This window comes from Vombatus ursinus, unplaced genomic scaffold, assembly GCF_900497805.2.
Source record: "Vombatus ursinus unplaced genomic scaffold, bare-nosed wombat genome assembly UNPS02014770.1, whole genome shotgun sequence".
Lineage (NCBI taxonomy): Eukaryota > Metazoa > Chordata > Mammalia > Diprotodontia > Vombatidae > Vombatus > Vombatus ursinus.
Window position 1 is genome coordinate 2354055 of NW_020954548.1, and position 19817 is coordinate 2373871.

At 37.4% G+C, this 19817-nt stretch overlaps 1 protein-coding gene across 1 annotated transcript in view; it reads right to left on the minus strand.

The window, feature by feature from the left end:
• Positions 1-1193: 1193 nt before the first annotated feature.
• LOC114043605 (acyl-coenzyme A amino acid N-acyltransferase 1-like) overlaps positions 1194-19817 on the minus strand; it is a 71218-nt gene continuing 52594 nt past the window's right edge. The window contains 3 exon segments of the mRNA XM_027862675.1: positions 1194-1787; positions 4440-4642; positions 14983-15483. Of these exon segments, the coding sequence (XP_027718476.1) occupies positions 1194-1787; positions 4440-4642; positions 14983-15445 (1260 nt within the window). The 5' untranslated portion in view covers positions 15446-15483.

A 19817-nucleotide genomic window follows, 5' to 3' on the forward strand; every position in this document is an offset into this window, starting at 1 on the left:
CAGAAGCCAGGCTAGGATAATGGGGTTGGAGAGAGTAGAAATGGCTTGAAAAACAATTGTGAGAATTTCAATAGGTACTTGAAGAAAGACTACGGGATTGATGAACAAGAGAGTGAGAACCCAATGGAACCTAGAAAGTGTGAATCTGTAGGAGATCCAATCCAGTCAGCATGCTTTCTTGACATTGTTTAGCAATACTTGAAAACATAAGAGTAAAGAAAAAAGTGGGAGGGGTAGCCCAAAGTTGTGCATGGCCCTTGAATCAAGGGCTGACAGGGAGGGCAAGTGGGAAAGTCAAAGGGGCAAGAAAAAAAGGGTGTTAGATGGAGGTATATTGAAATAGTCCAGGTTGGGTATGGAGATAAATAAAGACAGAAGGGGGCTGGTAGCCTTGAAGAATAGGGCATAGTAAAGAGGCTCAAGTTTGTAAAGAGGGGGATAAACATGCTAAGCAGGTGTGATGGAGTGGAAGAAATGGAAGAAAAGGAAAATTTCCTAAGAACAGAGCCAATGTTACAAATCTTGCTGACATCATCAATGACGACAGAAGAATGTCATGAAGTCCTTTTGGCAATGCCAGTGATGATGTGCAGATGGTGGTATAAGTGAATGGTATGGACTTGAAGAGGAAATGTTTCTGAGTGATGGCGGAAGAATGCCTGAAAGGGGATCTGAGTAACAAAGAGTAGGACAACTCTTTGTCTTATGCTAGTGAGGCAGAAGGAGCGGAGAGAGCTCTTAGTGGGGAAGTAGTAACATATAGAAAGTGTCACTAAAGGCAAGGCAGTGAAGTGAGAATTCAGGAAAAATACTAAGAGGGGTAAGAAATCTGCAAAAGATCATCTCAACATATACCTGCATACAATAAGTGTTTGCAAAAGTTACAAGTGCATCCCATGACATACCCTCAGGTCTGCTGATTTCCAGACTTCCCACTCTATGTCTGATTGTGTCACAGATCACCTCCGGAAAAGGAAAAGTGGGTCCTCAGTCCTGTTAAAATACTTTGAGTAAAGATGATTAGGAAGGGAAGGAGGAAGACAATTAAAACTTTTGTGGGCAGGGTTGAAGGAAGTTGGATAAGAAAGGTGGACTCAAAAAGAGGAGGGAAATAGAGAAATATGATCTGTCAGTGACTATGGTGTCTCTCTATACAAATTTAGGGACTTCTCTTTGCATCAGAATCTTCTCCTTCAGAGTTTGCTCCGGGAAGGAGTGAGGTGGCGTCTGAGGAATTTCTGGATCTCTCTCCAAGAGTGTTCCTGGGCCACTGCATGGCAGCCAATATCACCTCCCCACAGAAGGGGCCTTGAGATGAAGGGGTTCCATGAGGCAAAGCACAATGGGGAATAGGGAGGCTCTATCAGGTGTCCAGCCCCAGGGTAGGACAGCAGAGTGCCATTGCTTCTGCCATGTCTTCTCATCTGCTCCATTGCTTGCTCAGCATAAGCTTTGCTATTGAGACATTCATCTTTCTCTCCCACAATGAAGAGAATATGGCCTTGGGCCTCTTCTACACGAAGGACACTCTGTTGGTTAACTTCAGCTCGAGGGTCTCCTTTGATGTGACGAAAACTTATTGCCCCTGACACATGTATCTGGGTGTATTCCTTCTGATGGGGGATTGGGTTGATGACCATATCCCTGTATTTGCACTGGGTGTCATGGAAGGCATTAGTCCCATTGATGCAGATTGTGGCTGTAACCTGTTCCAGGTACACTGCCATGGCCAGCCCAATCTCTGCACCTTTACATACTGAGATCACCCCAATCCCTGACTTGTGGATCTGAAAGACACCAAAGAAAAAGAAAGGGTAGACAATGGAGAACCCAGTTAGAATAGCTATCCTTTACAAAGAAGACCACCCCAAAATCTAGGGGGAAGATGGATAGATACAAACCATCCTGACCAGGAGTAGTCATTTGAATATCCAAACAACTGACCCTGCCTTCCCCCTAGAGTTCATTCTGAAACTGGCAATTATTCCCAACCTTTTGGAAATAGCAGCAGGGAATCACAATTTATGTTATGACACCCCAATGTCTTGTCACTAATATACTCTTCACACACACACACACACACACACACACACACACACACACACACACATATATACTATATGTAACATGTTATATAGGTTAAAAACTAAAGTGAATTGAATTTAACTTTGCTTAAAGGCTTGAAGGAGTATAAATTAGGTAGTATTTATTGAGAGAATTCCAGGTGCTCCAGAACTTTTGAAACAAACATTGGCAATTATTACATTGGGCAGGGATCTTGGTTATCAAATTTATTTTGTATTTCTTTAGCAAATCCTAAGGGATGTACATGATGTTTTCCCCAAAAGAATGTAAGTTCCACAAAAGCAGTAACCATTTCATTTGTATCTTTGTATCTTCAGCATTTAGCATAGTTCCTGACACATAGGCCCTTAATAAATGATTATTGGCTGAGAAATTCATATACAGTATGTTCCAAAAGGTTTAGTGCAGTATTAAGTTGCTGAGCTTAATACTTAAGATTCCGAGACACCATGAATATAAAATACAGCACCATATGCTAATTAGACAACTCTAATGTTGGAACCCCTTCCATCAACTCAAGCAACAACTTCCACTGGCTTTGGAGTCAAAGGGCCTGGTTCAAATCTCATCTCTGACACTTGCTATGTGACCTTGGACAAGTCATATAAGCTCTCTAGGCTTCAGTTTCTGTATCTGTAAAATGAGGACATTAGACTAGATGGCTTATAAGGTCCCATCTTTAGAGGTAATTGGTGACTACAGCTATCCACTGCAGTGGATAGATCACTGACCCTGGAGTCAGGAAGACCTGAGTTCAAATCCAGCTTCAGATACTCCCTGGCTGTGTGACCCTGAGCAAACCACTTTATCACTGTTTGCCTTAGTTTCCCCAGCTATAAAATGGGAATAATAACAGCACCTACTTTACTGAGTTGTTGTGAGGATCAAATGAGATAATATTTGTAAAGTGCTTAGCACAATGCCTGGCATATAGTGGGAACTATATGTTTATTGCCTTCTCTTCCCCTTCCCTTCCAGATTTAAATCTATGATCCCACAATCATATGTCCTAGGTGGCTCTCCGAGGCAACACAGAGGTTAGATGACTTGCAAATAAACACCAGAGGAAAGCTTTGAAGCAGTCGTCCAGACTCCAAGTCCAGCATGCTGGTATGCCATGTTGCCTCTAGAAGACAGTACAACCTCTTTATGATAATGACACTGCTGTACAGAAATAAAGGCTGAGGAATATAAGTGATCAGTGGCTCCTGAAGATTGTAGGGTCTTAAGACTAGAGCTAGAAGAGAACTTACAGGTCATCAGATAGAGTCCTTTCCTTTTACGAAGGAGGAAGATAAGGCCTAAAGAGGTCAGGTGATAAGTAAGAGGCAGGATATGAAGACAAGTCCTTGGATTCCAAATCCAATGTTCTTTCCACTGTAACACACTCTAAACCATAGTAGGAAGGGAGGATGATACTGGCTGTGTGGCCTCACACCTGTGCCCACTGCACTGCATGAAGTGGAGGAGACTCTCTCATCAGCAATGCAGCCAGCAAGGAATGGTAGATCTGCAAAGTGGAACCAATGGGACCAAAAAGATGGTAGCAACCCAACTCTTCCTTTTCACTGACTAAAATGTAGCTGGCCTACCTCAAACCAGCACCACTGGTTAGACAGCCTTTATCGACCTTTATCTACCTCAATATAAAATACAGCCCTCAATATTCACAGGTCATCTGCGGGTCAGGCTATTACCTATACCAGGTGTTCTTAACCTGGGAGATGGGGAGGTTCTTGAAATTGGATAGGAAAGAAATTACATCTTTATTTTCACTAATTTTTAACCAAAATTTAGCATTTCCTTTCATTATTAAAACAAAACACCACATTCTGAGATGGTGTCTGTAGAGTTCAACAGACAGCCAAAGAAAAATTAAGAACCCCTGATGCAGGCAGAGTCAACCTTCTGAGAATAATTACATTTTTAACTTCATTTCTCTAAGTAAGAGAAATATGGGGCCCTGGTAGGAGATAGCCCAGCACAACAGAAGGCACAATTTTCTCTGTATCTTTCTGGTGTGAATGAGTAGGGTCATCATTGTTCTTTGCATCTATCATTCAACATACCCTGTAGCCAGGTCAACTCAGAATGAAGCTATTTTTATACCCTGAAATCCTAGGCTAGACTAGCATAGGTGGGTAATTTCAGTCATGGTCACCTCAGTGTAACTAACTAAATACCAAGTGAACTGAATGAAGAAAAGTTTAAGGCCTCTTCAGCTCTGAAATTCTGATTCCTGAAACAACTCCTGAGGAGTTCTGACTCAATGGGTACCCAGGAAGTCCGTTCCAATTCAGGATTCAGATTAATGACTCAAACCAGTGTCTGAAAGCTGTGAAAGTGAAAGATACCTTCGGGTGATGCATCAGCATGTTGGCAGCTTCCTCAAAATATTCCAGGTCTATTTCCAGTAAGCAGCTGGGCAGGTCTTCATAGGCAAAATATGCTAAGGCCAAAACACCAAAGCCATGGCTGGCTAAAAGACTGGCCCGAAATTCAACTAGGCCACCAACGCCACCAAATAAATCAATTACCCCTGGGAAAGGGCCTTCTCCTAAGACAGAGTGGACAAAAGAACAATGACAAAGAGACCAAGAGAAAGATTTGCCAGTCAACACAGATCACAATGTAAAAACATGGATAGTTTAAAATGAATGGCAAATAAGTTATCCTGACTATTATAAATACCCAAATTAACTATAATGGATATATGAAGAAAGACCCTATCTGCATCCAGAGAAAGAACTGATAAACAGAAGCACGTATAGAATAATTTTACATATATATATACATATACATATATATATATATACCTATTTGTGTCTAATGGTAGCAATCTCTTGGGTGGGGAGAGAGGGAGAAAAAAGAGAAAAAAGAAATTTACATGAAAACTTTGTTGTATATTTAAAAAAAATAGCAAGTTCTACATAGCAGATTTGTAGTTTCATGTGCAATCATCTTTTTTATTATACTATGTTATGGAAATGTTTGTTGTATTCCATAAATTAAAAATAAAATAAACTTTTAAAAATGAATGGCATTTCTAAAGTGTCAAAGAGATGAAAGAATTTGAGAGCTGGAAGGGGACTCTCAGCAGTCATTTAGTTCAAACCATACCCTAAAGGAATACCCACTCTAACATGTCAGATAAGTGGCTACAGAGGTTCTATTTGAAGATTTCCAAGGACAGGGAACCTACCACCTCTCAAGGCAACCTATTCCACTTTGGGACAGTTCCAATTTGTCTCTTTGCAGCTTCCACCCATTACTTCTGGTTCTGTCCTCTGAGCCAAACATAATAGATTTTAATCACTCATGTGACAGCACTTCAAATATTTGAACAAAGTTTTGATGATTACTCTGAATCTTCTCTTTTCCAGGCTAAACATCCTCGGTTCTTTCTATACCACATGGCATGAAATCAAGACCTTTCCCCAGGTCAGTTGCCATCTTCCATACAGTTTTTAGTTTGTTAACATCCTTTTTAAACTGCAGTACCCAGAATTGAATTCAATATTCTGGATGAGGTCTGGTGAGGGCAGAGTGCAGACAACCATAACCTCCTAATTCCTGGAAGGTATGACCTTTGTGGTTTTTTTTTAAATCAGTTTTTAATGATCTCTTCTGTTTTTATATCACCATAGTTTCCTTGGATACTATCCCAGGGAGTCATCTCATATGACAAACAGCATTTTTTAGAGAAGAAAAACACAAGTTAGAACAATTGATTGAGTCATGGAAAAAAATCCAAAAACATGTGTAACACCTGTGGACCTCACACCTCCATAGAGGGGTAGATTGGGGGTATCCTCTCATCTGTCTTCATTTGAGTCCTGTCTGATTTTTAGAATTTTTTACTTTTATTTTTGCTTGTTTTGGTGTGTCATTCTTTCCAATTACACTGTTGTAGTTACTGTGTATATTGTTTTCTTGGCTCTGCTTACCTCACTATGCATCAGTTAATATAGGTCTTTCCAAGCTTCTCTGTGTTCGTCACACACATCATTTGTTAGAGCACAGTAATATTCCATAACATACATGCACCACAATTTAGTTAGCCATTCCCCAACTGAGGGGCATTTGCTCTGAAGTATGCCTCTCTTAAATGCAACCCAAGATCTTAGCTTTTGTGGATGCCACATCACACTGTCGATTCATATTGAGTCTGAAATTCAAGGACAGGGGCAGCTAGGTGGTGCAATGGATAGAGCTCTGGCCTTGGAGTCATGAGGACCTAAGTTTAAATCTCGGCCTCAGACGCTTGACACTTACTAGCTGTGTGACCCTGGACAAGTCACATAACTCCAACTGCCTCACCAAAAAAAAAAAAAATCCAATCCACAGGGATCTGGGGCATTAGAGTTGCAACTCAGAAAGTTAATTTGAATCATTCCACTTGGCCAAGACATTCATAGCCTTGTGATGAGGAATGATGGAGCCCTCTACCACAACAATGAGGGAACGAATAGGTTGCCTGCAAACAGACTTCCACAGGAAGGAGATGTAGTGGGTATTGCATATGACCATGTAGAATTGAATGTTTGTTTGAATGGAAAGAATATGCACTGTCCAGCATCAGGTATAGGAGGGACAGTGTATCTTGCTGTATATGTTGATGACAGTGCGATTTTAGATCATCAATTCAATGACTTTTATCATATTCCTCCAAATGATTTTGAAAAAATATTATTTGAATAGCAAATCTTCTGAATATACTTGCACTGAAAACTTCTACCCCTACAATATCCCCAAAGAAACATTTACTACCACCTTAATAAAGTCTCACTTGATCCATAGGAAGTACATTTTCTGTTTTTAATAAATGTTTGTGAAATTATCTAAGGAACCAACAGGTTAAATACAACAAAAAAAAGTTAAATACAACAGCAGAATTCCAATTTAAAATATTAGTTGTGTTTTGTGATGTGCAAATCTGTGTTTCGGACATTTTGATTCTTATATGTATAAATGGAAATTCATAGACAATATTAAATGAAAATTTGGATGCTTATGACATTTGGAAAGGAAAAGTATTTCTGACATGAGACACTTGACTGAAGTCATAGGGATAAAGTCAGTTGTGATTTTATTCATTCTGAAGGTTGTACCTTGTTAAAAGAGAAGCACTATCTTGTCCACAGCCCTCTCATCTTCTTTTATAGTATCTTTTTTGTGTACAGAATGAAGAGTGACAAATACGTAAAATTAACTGCTAATTTTTTCCAGCATTATCTATTCAGTATAAAAGTTGCTCTTTTTCATAAACATTAAATTTATGTTTAATTTGTACATTTCACTGCTTTGTGTTTGCTTTATGTAAGAAATAATAGCATTATATATTTTTAATGATTGTCAAACATTGTTATGTTGAATGTGAAAAAGCAAATCTGAACACAAGAAATATTTATGAAGACTACCATGCTGTATTGTTCTACTCTCAGAGTAATTATGGATTGATCAGAGATGTAGTATATACTGGCAGAACACAATGGAAAATTATGATGAAGCTTTACACTTGAACTTCTTTATGGGTAATAGTAGTTTTCTGGTGTATAATTCTAGCCACATATCATGTCTTGTAGGTAGGCAGTAGATGCTCAGTTTTATATAGTGCTGTTGGACAAATAACCTCCCTATAAATTCTGACAACAGTAGCCTGATCCTGAATTACTATCCTAAGCTCTACCATTTTGATTTGAAGTCCACATGATTCAAACATTTGTCACTTTTTTGTTCACATATTCTTGGTTGAGAACACATGAATGCCTTCAGATTCCACTCTTATATCTTAGCTACTCTCTAGGCTCTGTATAGAGATAAATAAATCACTTTTAGTTACATTAGACAAATCCAATAGTATATACCTTTGTCAGTCAATCCTATTGCTTTGTGAAGTTAGGTCTAGTTGTTCCAAACTTTATTTCTGTTCATTTTTATCCTATCATGAGTTCTGAGAATATCAATTCCTTTCCTCCTTTTTGATGAGGAAATGGTCATCTTTCTATAGCCTCCTTTGGGATGAATTTCATGTTTCATTAACATAGTATTGGTTTTTGTTGGGGCATGTTCTAGATCAAAGGTTCTTAGCACTGTTTTTTCTGTCAGAGACCTTGTTAGCAGTCTAGCAAATCCTTTGGTCCTCTTCTTAGAATGATTTTTTTTTTAATTCATAATTGGAGAAAATGCTAAATTTCAGTTAGAGGTTGGTAAAAATGAAGATGTAATTTTTTCCATCCAAGTTAATGACCCTCATAAAATCTATGCACTGATCTTTGGGGAGGAGGAGGTTCAGGGATTCCAAGTTAAGAAGTCCTGTCTAGATCTATTTTCCCATGCCGAAAGTCTACGTTGATGGCTATATTATGACAGTTAATTGCTCTTAAGTATCTTCTCCCCATTAAGCTTTGACTGTAGGATTTCAGTTAGATTTTTCACACACACAGTCACAATTTTCTCCCTGAAAGCTTTTTGCTCAGTGTGTCTTTCATGGGGGAAAAAAAAGTATCTTGATCTGCAGTAAAATCTTTAATGTCATGTTACTGTCACCATCTTTCACTGGTTCGGTTTGACCTTGGGATTCAAGCTCAAAGTCATCACTCGCTTTTTATCCTTGGTACACATTAAGAATTTTGCACTGATCGAATACAAATGTTATTAGAGAAAGTTTCCATAACATTAAGTAGCTGTTTAATGTGCTTTTCAGTGGAGCCATAGAATGTGACATCATCTATGTATATGAAGCGACTATTATGATGTTTTGGTACAACTTCTTCTTTGACTTAAAAGCCATACAAATAGAAAAATATGGAACGATGTGCAAAATAATGAAGACTGAAATGAGTAGAACAAAGCAATATTGCTTTAAGAATGACTTTGAGTAAATAAGCTATTTTGTTTATTATAAATATCCAAATTAACTATGAAGGGCATAGGAAGAAAGACATTATCTGCATGCAGAGAAAGAACTGATAAATGGAAATATGTATAGAGTAATTTTACATACATACATACATATATATGTATATATATTTGTGTCTAATGGTAGCCATCTCTTGGGGGGGCAGGTTTGAGGGAAGGAAAAAAAAGAAATTTACATGATAATTTTGTTGTACATTTGAAAAGAATAGCAAGTTGTACATAGTAGATTTGCAGTTTCATGTATGATCATCTTTTTTATTGTACTGTATTATGGAAATGCTTATTTTATTCCATAAATTAAAAATAAAATTTAAAAAATTAAAACCATACACAGTTACATTCAGGAGTGATGGTGGATTTAAGGCTAGGCAGAACCATAATAGGCTTAAACTCTCTCCCGGAAGATACCATTTTTGGTAACAATTGTTCTTAATGTTGTTGTGTTGGTTATGTTTTAAATATAGACTAGATTTCCATTGGAATACCAAATATTCTAGCATTCTCACTATGCTCAGATCTCTCTTATTTATTTGCAATATATAATGAGCCAGTATATGCAGAAAGGCTTGGGAGTAATCAATAAAGATAGTGTAAATGTTAAAGCTCTTTTGGATGCTTTATAATTACCAAGTTGATATATCCTTGGGACATTTTGGGACACTCTTTTTGCTCTTTGGTCAATATATTGTTTTCCTGTAAATATTTATGGTTTTTTGAGCTATACAAACTGTAAATACTTTTTTAAAGTACCTAGATATGATATCTATATTTTGATAGATCATGTATTATCATGTTTCAGTAATAACATGTGATGATTTTCAGTTTAAAAAAAAAAAGGATGGGATCAGGCTTGCATCAGAGATATGAAGCTAGTAAAGTGCTTTGCTAATAATTCATGTAATTCATGCACCACCATAAAGTGCTTCAGCCAATAATCATGACTCTTATTTGGCCCCACTACTTTCCAATTTTGTAGAGAAGCTAGAGTTTCAGTCACCTCTTTTGCCATAACTACTCTCTCATTCATTCTATTAATGGCACACAGATTTTGTTTTCCACATTTGATCCAACTCTTATGACCACAGAGGTGACCAGAAATGTTCCAGATCCTCCATCATTGGGTTTTCTCTCTCCTCAAATATCTGCTTCTTAATTCCCTAAGTATAATTTTGGATTGATGCTGAATTCTTTATTTTGTTTTGTTTGTTATTTTCTGTGCTGCTTTGACTCCTTGTATCATCTTAAGTTTTTGTCTTTCTCTTTGAATTGTTGATTAAACATGTCAAGAATTTTCAATCTTTTTGTTATCCAGATTCTATTTTTTGTGTTTATTTTTTGGTGCCTTTGAGTGATATATGTTCAAATTTTAAACTGTGTGTACCAGCTAGTTATTAATATAATTATCTTAGGTCTTTCCATATATTTTCACTGTTTTTCTCAAGCCACCTCTGCCATAATGGCATTTGACATCTGTCCTTGGGAATTTGCCTAGATCGTTCCATTTTTACTCCTAGGTGGCACAGTGGATATAGTACACTGGACCTGAAGTCAGGAAGACCTAAGTTCAAATCCAGTCTCAGGAACTTACTAGTTAAGTGGTCCTAGACAAATCACTCATCCTCTGCCTCAGTCTCTCAACTATAAAATGAAGAGAATAATAGCATCTGCTTCCCAGGGTTGTTGCGAGGATCAAATGAGATAGTATTTGTAAAGCACTTAGCACAGTGCTTGGCACATAGTAGGTACTTAATAAATGATTATTCCCTTTTTTCCCCTATAGCCTTATCATGATAAAAGCTATAGCATATGCTCTTGGGTGCAGGTCCTGAAATAGCTTTACTTACCCTCTGTCACATATCATGGGAGATTGTGTTCATTCATGGTAGTTTCAGGAAATCCCAGCTTTTTAAAAATTATTCTGTTTTTGGTATGATTGTTTTACTCATTAGATTTGTGCCATCAACTCAAAAAAAGGCTCATCAAAATTCCATTCTATCTCCTTTTCAAAATCATTCAAGCCATGGCATTACTTATGTCATCCATTTCATTATTAGGAAGCACTACAATGCTCTCATGTGCTTCAGATTTAAGAACCTCATCCATTTCTACTTTTTTTTTCCAGCAAATATGAGTTTAAAAATGAAGTATTGCTTATGATTACCCTGCATGATTACCAAATACATAATGTAACTTAGAGCAGAGGATATAATTGACAAAAAGCATTATAACATCTTTGCCAAGTAAGATCTATTTCCAATTGTGATAGAGTATTCACACATAATAAACATATTTTTATCTTCAGTAGATTTCACTTGTATTTGTGAGTTTGTCTGCCTCAGTGATCAGCGCGCCTCCACTTTAAAGCGTTTCTGGAAGGTGGGACACTGGTGTTTCTGATTTGTTCTGGTGTATTCTGCTTTCTTGGGGTATAAAAAGAAAAAGGAGTAGCTCTTGCTCCACTGAATTCCATTTAAAGCTGATCATTACAATAGTAACTCTATCATCTATGCTACCCTGTATATTCCTAGATTCATAGAATCAGTTTCATCACACAGGCTGGCACTACCCCAATTAATGATAATACCAAAGTCCAATTGGCCTATGTCTCTCAGTTCCTCATAGACTTTCATAAAAACCACTTTGGTCTTTTGGCCCAATGAGAATCCACAGTATTTCACCCTTCCTGGAATTCCCTCTTTTTTATAATCTTATCTACTCAAGACATGGACAATGGATTGTGCTTCAGTGGGTTACTGTTAACATCATCATCATCATCATCATCATCATTTCACCTTTGTTATCATGATTTTTTTCATTCTTTTCATCTTGTTAGAAGGAGCCCAGATAGAAATGATTCTGGGACAATTCACTGTTGAACTTTCTTTTATCATCTACAGATGATTGCAGAAGTAGATAAAATAATCATTTTATATTTGAAATAAAAGTACTATGATGTAAATTTATCCTCCATAAATTCATTGAAACCATCCTAGTATATACCATCCTAGTATAATTCCACTAGCAGACAGGATAACAGGGATGATATGTATCTCATCCTAATTCCAATTTTCCCCCTGCAATTCTGTTGTTGTTCAGTTGTGTCTGACTCTTTGTGACCCCATTTGGGGTTTTCTTGGCAAAGACACTGGAGTGGTTTGCCATTTCCTTCTCCAGATCATTTCACAGATGAGGAAACTGAGGCAAACAGGGTTGCTCAGGGTCACACAGCTAGTAAGTGTCTGAGGCTGGATTTGAACTCAGGAGGATGAGTCTTCTTGTCTTCAGGCCCAGCGCTCTATCAACTGCATCATCTAGATGCCCCCTACCCTTGCAATTAGGTCTCTCTTTTAAAGGCTTTTCATTCTATGGAGCTTGGAGATTACAGGCATTTGGTGTGGTGACAACTATTTTAAATGTTGGTCTTAAGTTTTTGTGAATCAATGTCACACTTGGGTAATTGTGGGCAATAATTCAGGTTGATAAGTCCAGTTCTGGTTCAGTTTATTGGTTGATTTCTCCAGAATATTTTGAAATTTATATTTTTAAGACAGGAATTTGTCATGTCAGTTCATGAGAGTGAGCTTTTGACATATAATTCTAACCATCAGTTCATGTCTGCCAGATATTTATAATCTTTCTGTCTTGCAGTTTCTACCACTTCCTTACATAATCTATATTGACTACTAAGTCCAAACTCCTTAAAGATAACCTTTTTATAACTTCTAGTAATAATGGTCTGATCCTGAATTGCCATTTCCAGAAACAAATTTTCATGCCTCAGACAATGGTTCATTGCTTATCTGGAAAGTGTTGTCGGCTAAACACATACAGATATTGCCAATGAATGGCCTATGATTATTTAAAAGTATTTTTGTAGGCTTTTAACTCATTTGTCATGTACTTTAAGAATTTCTTTCAATTTTTTTTTTTTGCTTTTTTTGGGGGGAGGAAGTAGGAATACTTGAATAGCTGCCTTATGGTGATAGGACTTAGGTATCATGAATATAGTACAAATGGTCAAGATACTTTCCAAATCTTGTATGGCATGCATTAGGACTAGCATTGGGCAAGTGTTAATCGATTTAAACGTAGATTTCCCATTCAGTTTTTATTTCAGTGTGCCAATAAATCTCTTAATGCATTCAGCACAGCCTTCTCCTTAATATATTTATGTTTAACGTGACCTATCTGAAAGAGACCAAGGTATTTGTGGTTATCACACCCTTCTATTGGTTCAAAGCTTGAACCCTTCAGGCTCTAGCTTTCGTTGTCATATATTAATAATTTTGTACTTAGGGGCAGCTAGGTGGCGCAGTGGATAGAGCACCGGCCCTGAAGTCAGGAGGACCTGAGTTCAAATCTGGCCTCAGACCAAACACTTGACACTTACTAGCTATGTGATCCTGGGCAAGTCATTAACCCCAATTGCCTAAAAAAACAAAAACAAAAAATAATACTTTGTACTTATCAAGTCAAAATATCTTGATATCACTAGGGAAAGATTCCATGAGGCAAGGAGGTTATTTAATATGCTTTTTGTTGGAGCCATATAACTTGACATTGCCCATGTACATCAAATGATTAAGATGCTTTAGTCCAATCCTCATACCCCTTTAATTTGGAAGCCATACTTAGTTTTATTTAGGTTAGGAGATATGATAATGGCATAAATACAGGAAGAACCATAATGGGCTTAGACTATCTCCCTCAGGGGTGAAATAGCACATTTCCCATAAATCATTCTTGACATTATTATTTGGTGGCGTGTTTTAAATGCACAAGTTTTCTAATGACCATCATATACTCTGGGGGCACCTAGGGGGCATAGTGGATACAGTGCTGGGCCTAGAGTCAGGAAGACTCATTTTCTTAGTTTAAATCTGGCCTCAGACACTTATTACTTGTGTGACCTCGGACAAGTCACATCACCCTGTTTGCCTCAGTTTCCTCATCTATAAAATGATTTGGAGAAGAAAATGGCAAACCACTACAGTGTCTTTGCCAAGAAAACCCCAAACAAGGTCAGTCACAAAGAGTTAGACACAACTGAAACAACTGAACAACAACAAAATTATATACTCCAGTGTTTTCACAATATTTGGATCAATTTCATATATTTGCAATATATGAATAAGCCATAAAAATGGAACCTGAGTTAAAGGCTTTGCAATATTCAAGAAAAGCAGTATAAATGTTATGGCACTTATTAGCATCTTATTCAATAATTAATAATGATGATAAATTTCTCCTTATACAACTGGGACCTTTTAGCAGATCCTTTATAGATCTCAGCCAACATACTATTTTTGCTTAAAAGTTTATAGGCTATTTTAGTGATAGAAGTTAGAAGTACTTTATATAAAGTACATAATGATACAATTAGCCTGTATTTGGAAAGATCACTAGTCTTATTTTTTGATTTTTGTGCAGACACGATACAATACCTCATGTTAAGGAAGGTGGGATTGAGCTTACATCTGAGAAGCTGGAAAATGCCTTCTTAGTAATTCATATGCCAATGAATTTGAACCAATAATTCTATTCTCCAACCATGACACATTCTAGTTCTGCAGAGAAGCTACAGTTTAAATCACCACCCCTGAAGAAACTTCTTTCATTTGTTATATCATCTGCACATAAACTGTCTGCTTCCTATTTGATCCACCTTGCATTTTAGTAATGTCATTCTTCTTTCAACCAAAGAGACAACCAGAAATCTCCCACATCTTCCTTATTTGGGGATTCTCTCTTGCCTTTGATCTCTTTACTTCCCAAGTCTCTAGGAAAGTTTTGGATTGCTGTTGAATTATTTTTTTTTTTAATGTTGTTTTGACTCTATCAAGTCCAGTGCTCTGTCTAGTAGACCATGTTGCCTCAATTTCCAATTAAGAAATTATTATTATTATTATTATTATTATTATTATTCCCTGAAAGTCTTCCAGACCATCAACACACAAATAGAAAACATTATTTCACCTGGAGGGAGGAAGAAGGCTCCTCGAACTCAACCTTCTCTAATTGGGATCCGCTGCAGCCCAGGGCCTGAGAACCAACGTTCTATCATCTGGCTAGCCTTTGGTTGAACCTCGGGAGAATCCTCCAAGAGAAATGAATCATAGAGGTCGAGTTGTATGTAAAAGGGGCTATTCATTACATCCTGCTTCAGTAGTCGCCGAAATGAATTCACAGGCTTCAAGGACCAGAAGAGACCCATGGGATGGATGCCCACATAGTCACCCCCAAGAGCAGCTGCTTGCTCTAGGTCCACATTGCCAGTCTCATCAGCCTTATAGAAAGCTTGAGACTGGAAGAGCTTCCCTTTTTCATCCATCAGTGATGCCTTGAAGGTAACCATCTGAAAAGGGTTAAGTCCAGTTGCTCTGATGCACAATGGCTCATCAGCAAGAGCTTTTTCTGGGGTGACTATCAGCTGGAGCATTGGCAAAGTGCAATGTGGGGGGCAAATGACACCTTGACCTATAAAAGTAAAAACAAAGAAACTAAAAATCATAAATATATAATTTGTGAAATATAGGATAAGAAGTGTGAGGAGGGGAAGAGAAGGAAAAGGAAAAGAGTATCAATAAAGAATAAAAGTAAAGATGATGAATATAATATAAAAAGAAAGGAAAATGAGCAGAGGGGAAAGGTAGAAAACAGGAATAAAAGGACAGAGGAAGGAAGGGTAAGAAGAAAAGGGAAGGGAAGAAGAAAAGGAACAGAAAAGGGAAAGGAAGGGGAAGGAAGGAAGGAGGGAAGGAAGGAGATAGATGGAAATAGAGTACAGACACTGGAAAGTTCTCAGAAGAAAATCTGAGAAAAAGTCATGTCTAGAATAAAACCTCCTATGTTTCTCTAAACCATTGCAGAAAGAATGGGCAGCAAACAAGGTAAACTAGAGTTTCTAAAAGAAAAAAAGTAATTCAATTTCCTAAGTTTTCACTGAAATTTGATGGGATAAGAACCATGATTAGAATATGGCTCCAGGTAGAAAAGTAATTTTAGAGAGAGATTTCAAAACCCCAACAACAAAATACGATTAAGTGAAGAAAAAAGATAAACAAGAAAGAACTTACAAGCTTGAAATGAGGACTGAAGAAACTGGATTTGATAAATGTACAGAGAAATGAATGGAAAAAGCTGGGTCTATACATTCTTTTCAGCTATATCTGGAATATTTCAGGAAACAAAGAAGTTATAAATAAATTCAGAAAAACATACCCTTTTGGAGATCAAATCACAGAAAGTAATATATTTTATTAAAGATGACAACATAAATATAAGCTATCTAAAATGATAGAATGCAGTAATATAGTCAGTAATCAGAAGTAAATTTCTGCTTTTTTTTTGTTTCTTTTTTAGAGAATTGGGGTTAAGTGACTTGTCCAGGGTCACACAGCTAGTTAAGTGTCAAGTGTTTGGTCTGAGGCCGGATTTGAACTCAGGTCCTCCTGACTTCAGGGCTGGTGCTCTATCCACTGTGCCACCTACCTGCCCCTCAGAAGTAAATTTCCAAGGGGCAGCTAGGTGGGCCAGTGGATAGAGACCCGGCTCTGGAGTCAGGAGTACCTGAGTTCAAATCCAACCTCAGACACTTGACATTTACTAGCTGTGTGACCCTGGGCAAGTCACTTAATTCTGATTGCCTCACAAAAAAAACAGAATAAGTAAATTTCTATTCCTAAACACTTAGATTAAAAAGAGAGTAACAAAAAAAAAAAATCAACTAAATGCAGTTTGAAAAAAACAGAAAATTAATCATTGTTTAAAGTTTGTTTTAAGCCCAATGAAATTGAAAAATCATTATAAAATGTAGATTTGGATATAAAGACTGATGCTGTAAGTAAACTAGAAGATCAAGGAAAAGTTTAAGCACAAACAAAGGCAATGCATCCAAGATTAGGAGGGAAGCAGAAAACTGGGAAAGAATTTTTATAACCAGTATCTCTAATAAAGACCTCATTTCTAAAATATATAGAGAACTGAGTCAAATTTATAAGAATACGAGTCATTTCCCAATTGATAAATGGTCAAAGGATATGAACAGGCAGTTTTCAGAGGAAGAAACTAAAGCTATCTATAGTCATATGAAAAAATGTTGTAAATCACTATTGATTAGAGAAATGCAAATCAAAATGACACTGAGGTACCACATCACACTTATCAGATTGGCTAACACGACAAAACAGGACAATGATAAATGTTGGAGATGTGGGAAAAATTGGAACTCTAATGCATTGTTGGTGGAGTTGTGAAATGATCCAACCATTTTGGAAAGCAATTTGAAACTATGCTCAAAGGGCTATAAAATTGTGCATATCCTTTGACCCAGCAATACCACTTCTAGGTCTGTATCCCAGAAAGGTCATAAAAATGGGAAAAGGACCCATATGTGCAAAATATTTATAGCAGCTCTTTTTGGGGTGGCAAAGAATTGGAAATTGAGAGGATGCCCATTGATTGGGGAATGGCTAAAGAAATTACGGTATATGAATATGATATAATACTATTGCTATAAGAAATTCTTATAAATTTGACTCAGTTCTATAAATATTTTAGAAATGAGGCCTTTATTAGATACGTTGGTTGTAAAATTTCTTTCCTAGTTTTCTGCTTCCCTCCTAATCTTGGATGCATTGCCTTTGCTTGTGTAAAAACTTTTCAATTTAATGTAAACAAAATTATCTATTTTGCATTTCATAATGTTCTCTATCTCTTATTTGATCATAAATTCTTCCTTTCTCCGTAGATCTGAAAGGTAAATTATTCCTTGATCTTCTAGTTTGCTTATAACATCAATCTTTATATCTAAATCCTGTATCTGTTTTGACTTTATCTTGGTATGGAGTTCAAAGCAGTTCTTAAAACAATATTGCTGTTACTGTATAGAATGTTCTCCTGTTTCTACAAATCAGCACAATTTTTAAGAGCAGGAGGCAGTTTAGGCTTAGAGCAGTTTCTGGACTAAGAGCTCTGCACAGAGGTGGGGTGGGAGAGGATTTTTCTTAATGCTAACTAAGTCTGGCATCACAAATACAGTGAGCCTCCAGCAGAAGGATAGGGGGCAGGAAGGAGTAGAGAGGAGACCAGGCTTTCCTAAGGGGCAAACTGGCTTAGATTTGGAAAAAATCTGTGTTATCAGTAAGGGGAATGGACCCATGAGTTGGGTTCTACCCTGGTTAAAATAAGGAGAGCAATCTTTAAAATAAAATAAAAAACTTAAGTGATACCCTGTCTTCTTCCAGTCAAACTACACAAGCTTAGGTGCCTCACCACACACACACCACCATCATCATCATCATCATTCATCATCATCTTCATCATCATCATCATCATCATCTGCCAGCAAAAGTCAGTTTGTTATGAAATCTGGCTCCCATTAGAGATTCATTTCCCTCCCCAGGTATACAGCAATGACTGAATAACTGAGAGAATCCTGTTGTAGGTCTTTGACAGGAAACCATCCCCCACATCTATAGAGAACATTCCAAAAGTCTTAGAAGGTTGAGGAAATGGGAAGCTTTAGGATACCCTGTAGTATAATTTCATTTCAGTGGGCCTCATTTTCCACGCCTGCCAGATTCTGAAGATGCTCATGGTGGCTGGTGGATCTCTTCAGTTCAGGAACTCAAAAATTAGTTTAACAGCTAATTATCCTTTCCAAACTTAAATACAGATGATGATTATTATACACACACAAAGTCTAGAGTAACAAACAAGATGAACCAGAGATCCTAACACCCAAGGAGACAAATTTTATCTTCTAAATATCATTGGGACAATAGTGAAATGATACTGTGATTAGAACATTACTCTAGAAGAGTCATTTCAAAATAAAAGGGATAGTAAAAGTGAATAGAAGGTTGAGGCTAAGAGGAATTGTATTCATATTAAGCTATATTTAGATCAACAAGATGGAGAACAAGACATTTTCTTTGATCTTCACAACTTCTCAAATATATCCAAAAAAGAAATTGTGTGCCAAAGATGAAGGTGATGGGGTGCTAATGATGGACCCCTAAAATGAAAAGACCATGTTTTTGGGATCTGGACTCCAAAAAGGAAAAGCCCCTGACCTTTCCCACATGGCCCAGTCCCTGGAGTTCACCTGAGGCATTGGCTCATCCCAGAATAATCCTTTCAACTGTCCTTTCAGCCTTTCAGCTCCAGCCTTTCAATTGGGTTACCTCTAACCCAACCCAACCCTTCATTGTCTGTTACCTCTGGACCACCTCAGGCTATTTCCTACCCTTAATCCCATCTAAACCCCTTCTCTGTTACCTCAGCCTATTGGTCACTCCTAGATCCCATTCAAATCTTGCCACAAATCTTTTTCCCCTATAAAAAAGGTCCCTCTAATCTACCAAAGGCTCAGATTCTTAAAATCTTCCCATTTCCATTGGTGATACAATAAAATTTGTCTCTGACTGAAAGAAGGCTTGAGTCAAATTCTTTCGAAGCAGACACACACCTTTTGCCCTTGAATTTTGGGGTTCCCAGTACCCATAGACTGCAACAAAGGAATTTCTGTCATCTCCATGGTCTGGGACACCAAGAACCCAAAAGAAGGTAAAAAACTTGGGGCAGCTAGGTGGCTAAGTGAATAGAATTCTGGTTTTGGAGTCAGGAGGGCCTGAGTTCAAATCTGGCCCCAGACACTTGACACTTACTAGCTGTGTGACCCTGGGGGAGTCACTTAATCCTGATTGCCTCACCAAAAAGCAAAAAAAAAAAATGGTGAAAAACTCTATGAACCTTAAGACCTACCTGATACTCACTCAGCACTGAATTCTCCCCCACCACAGCTCCAG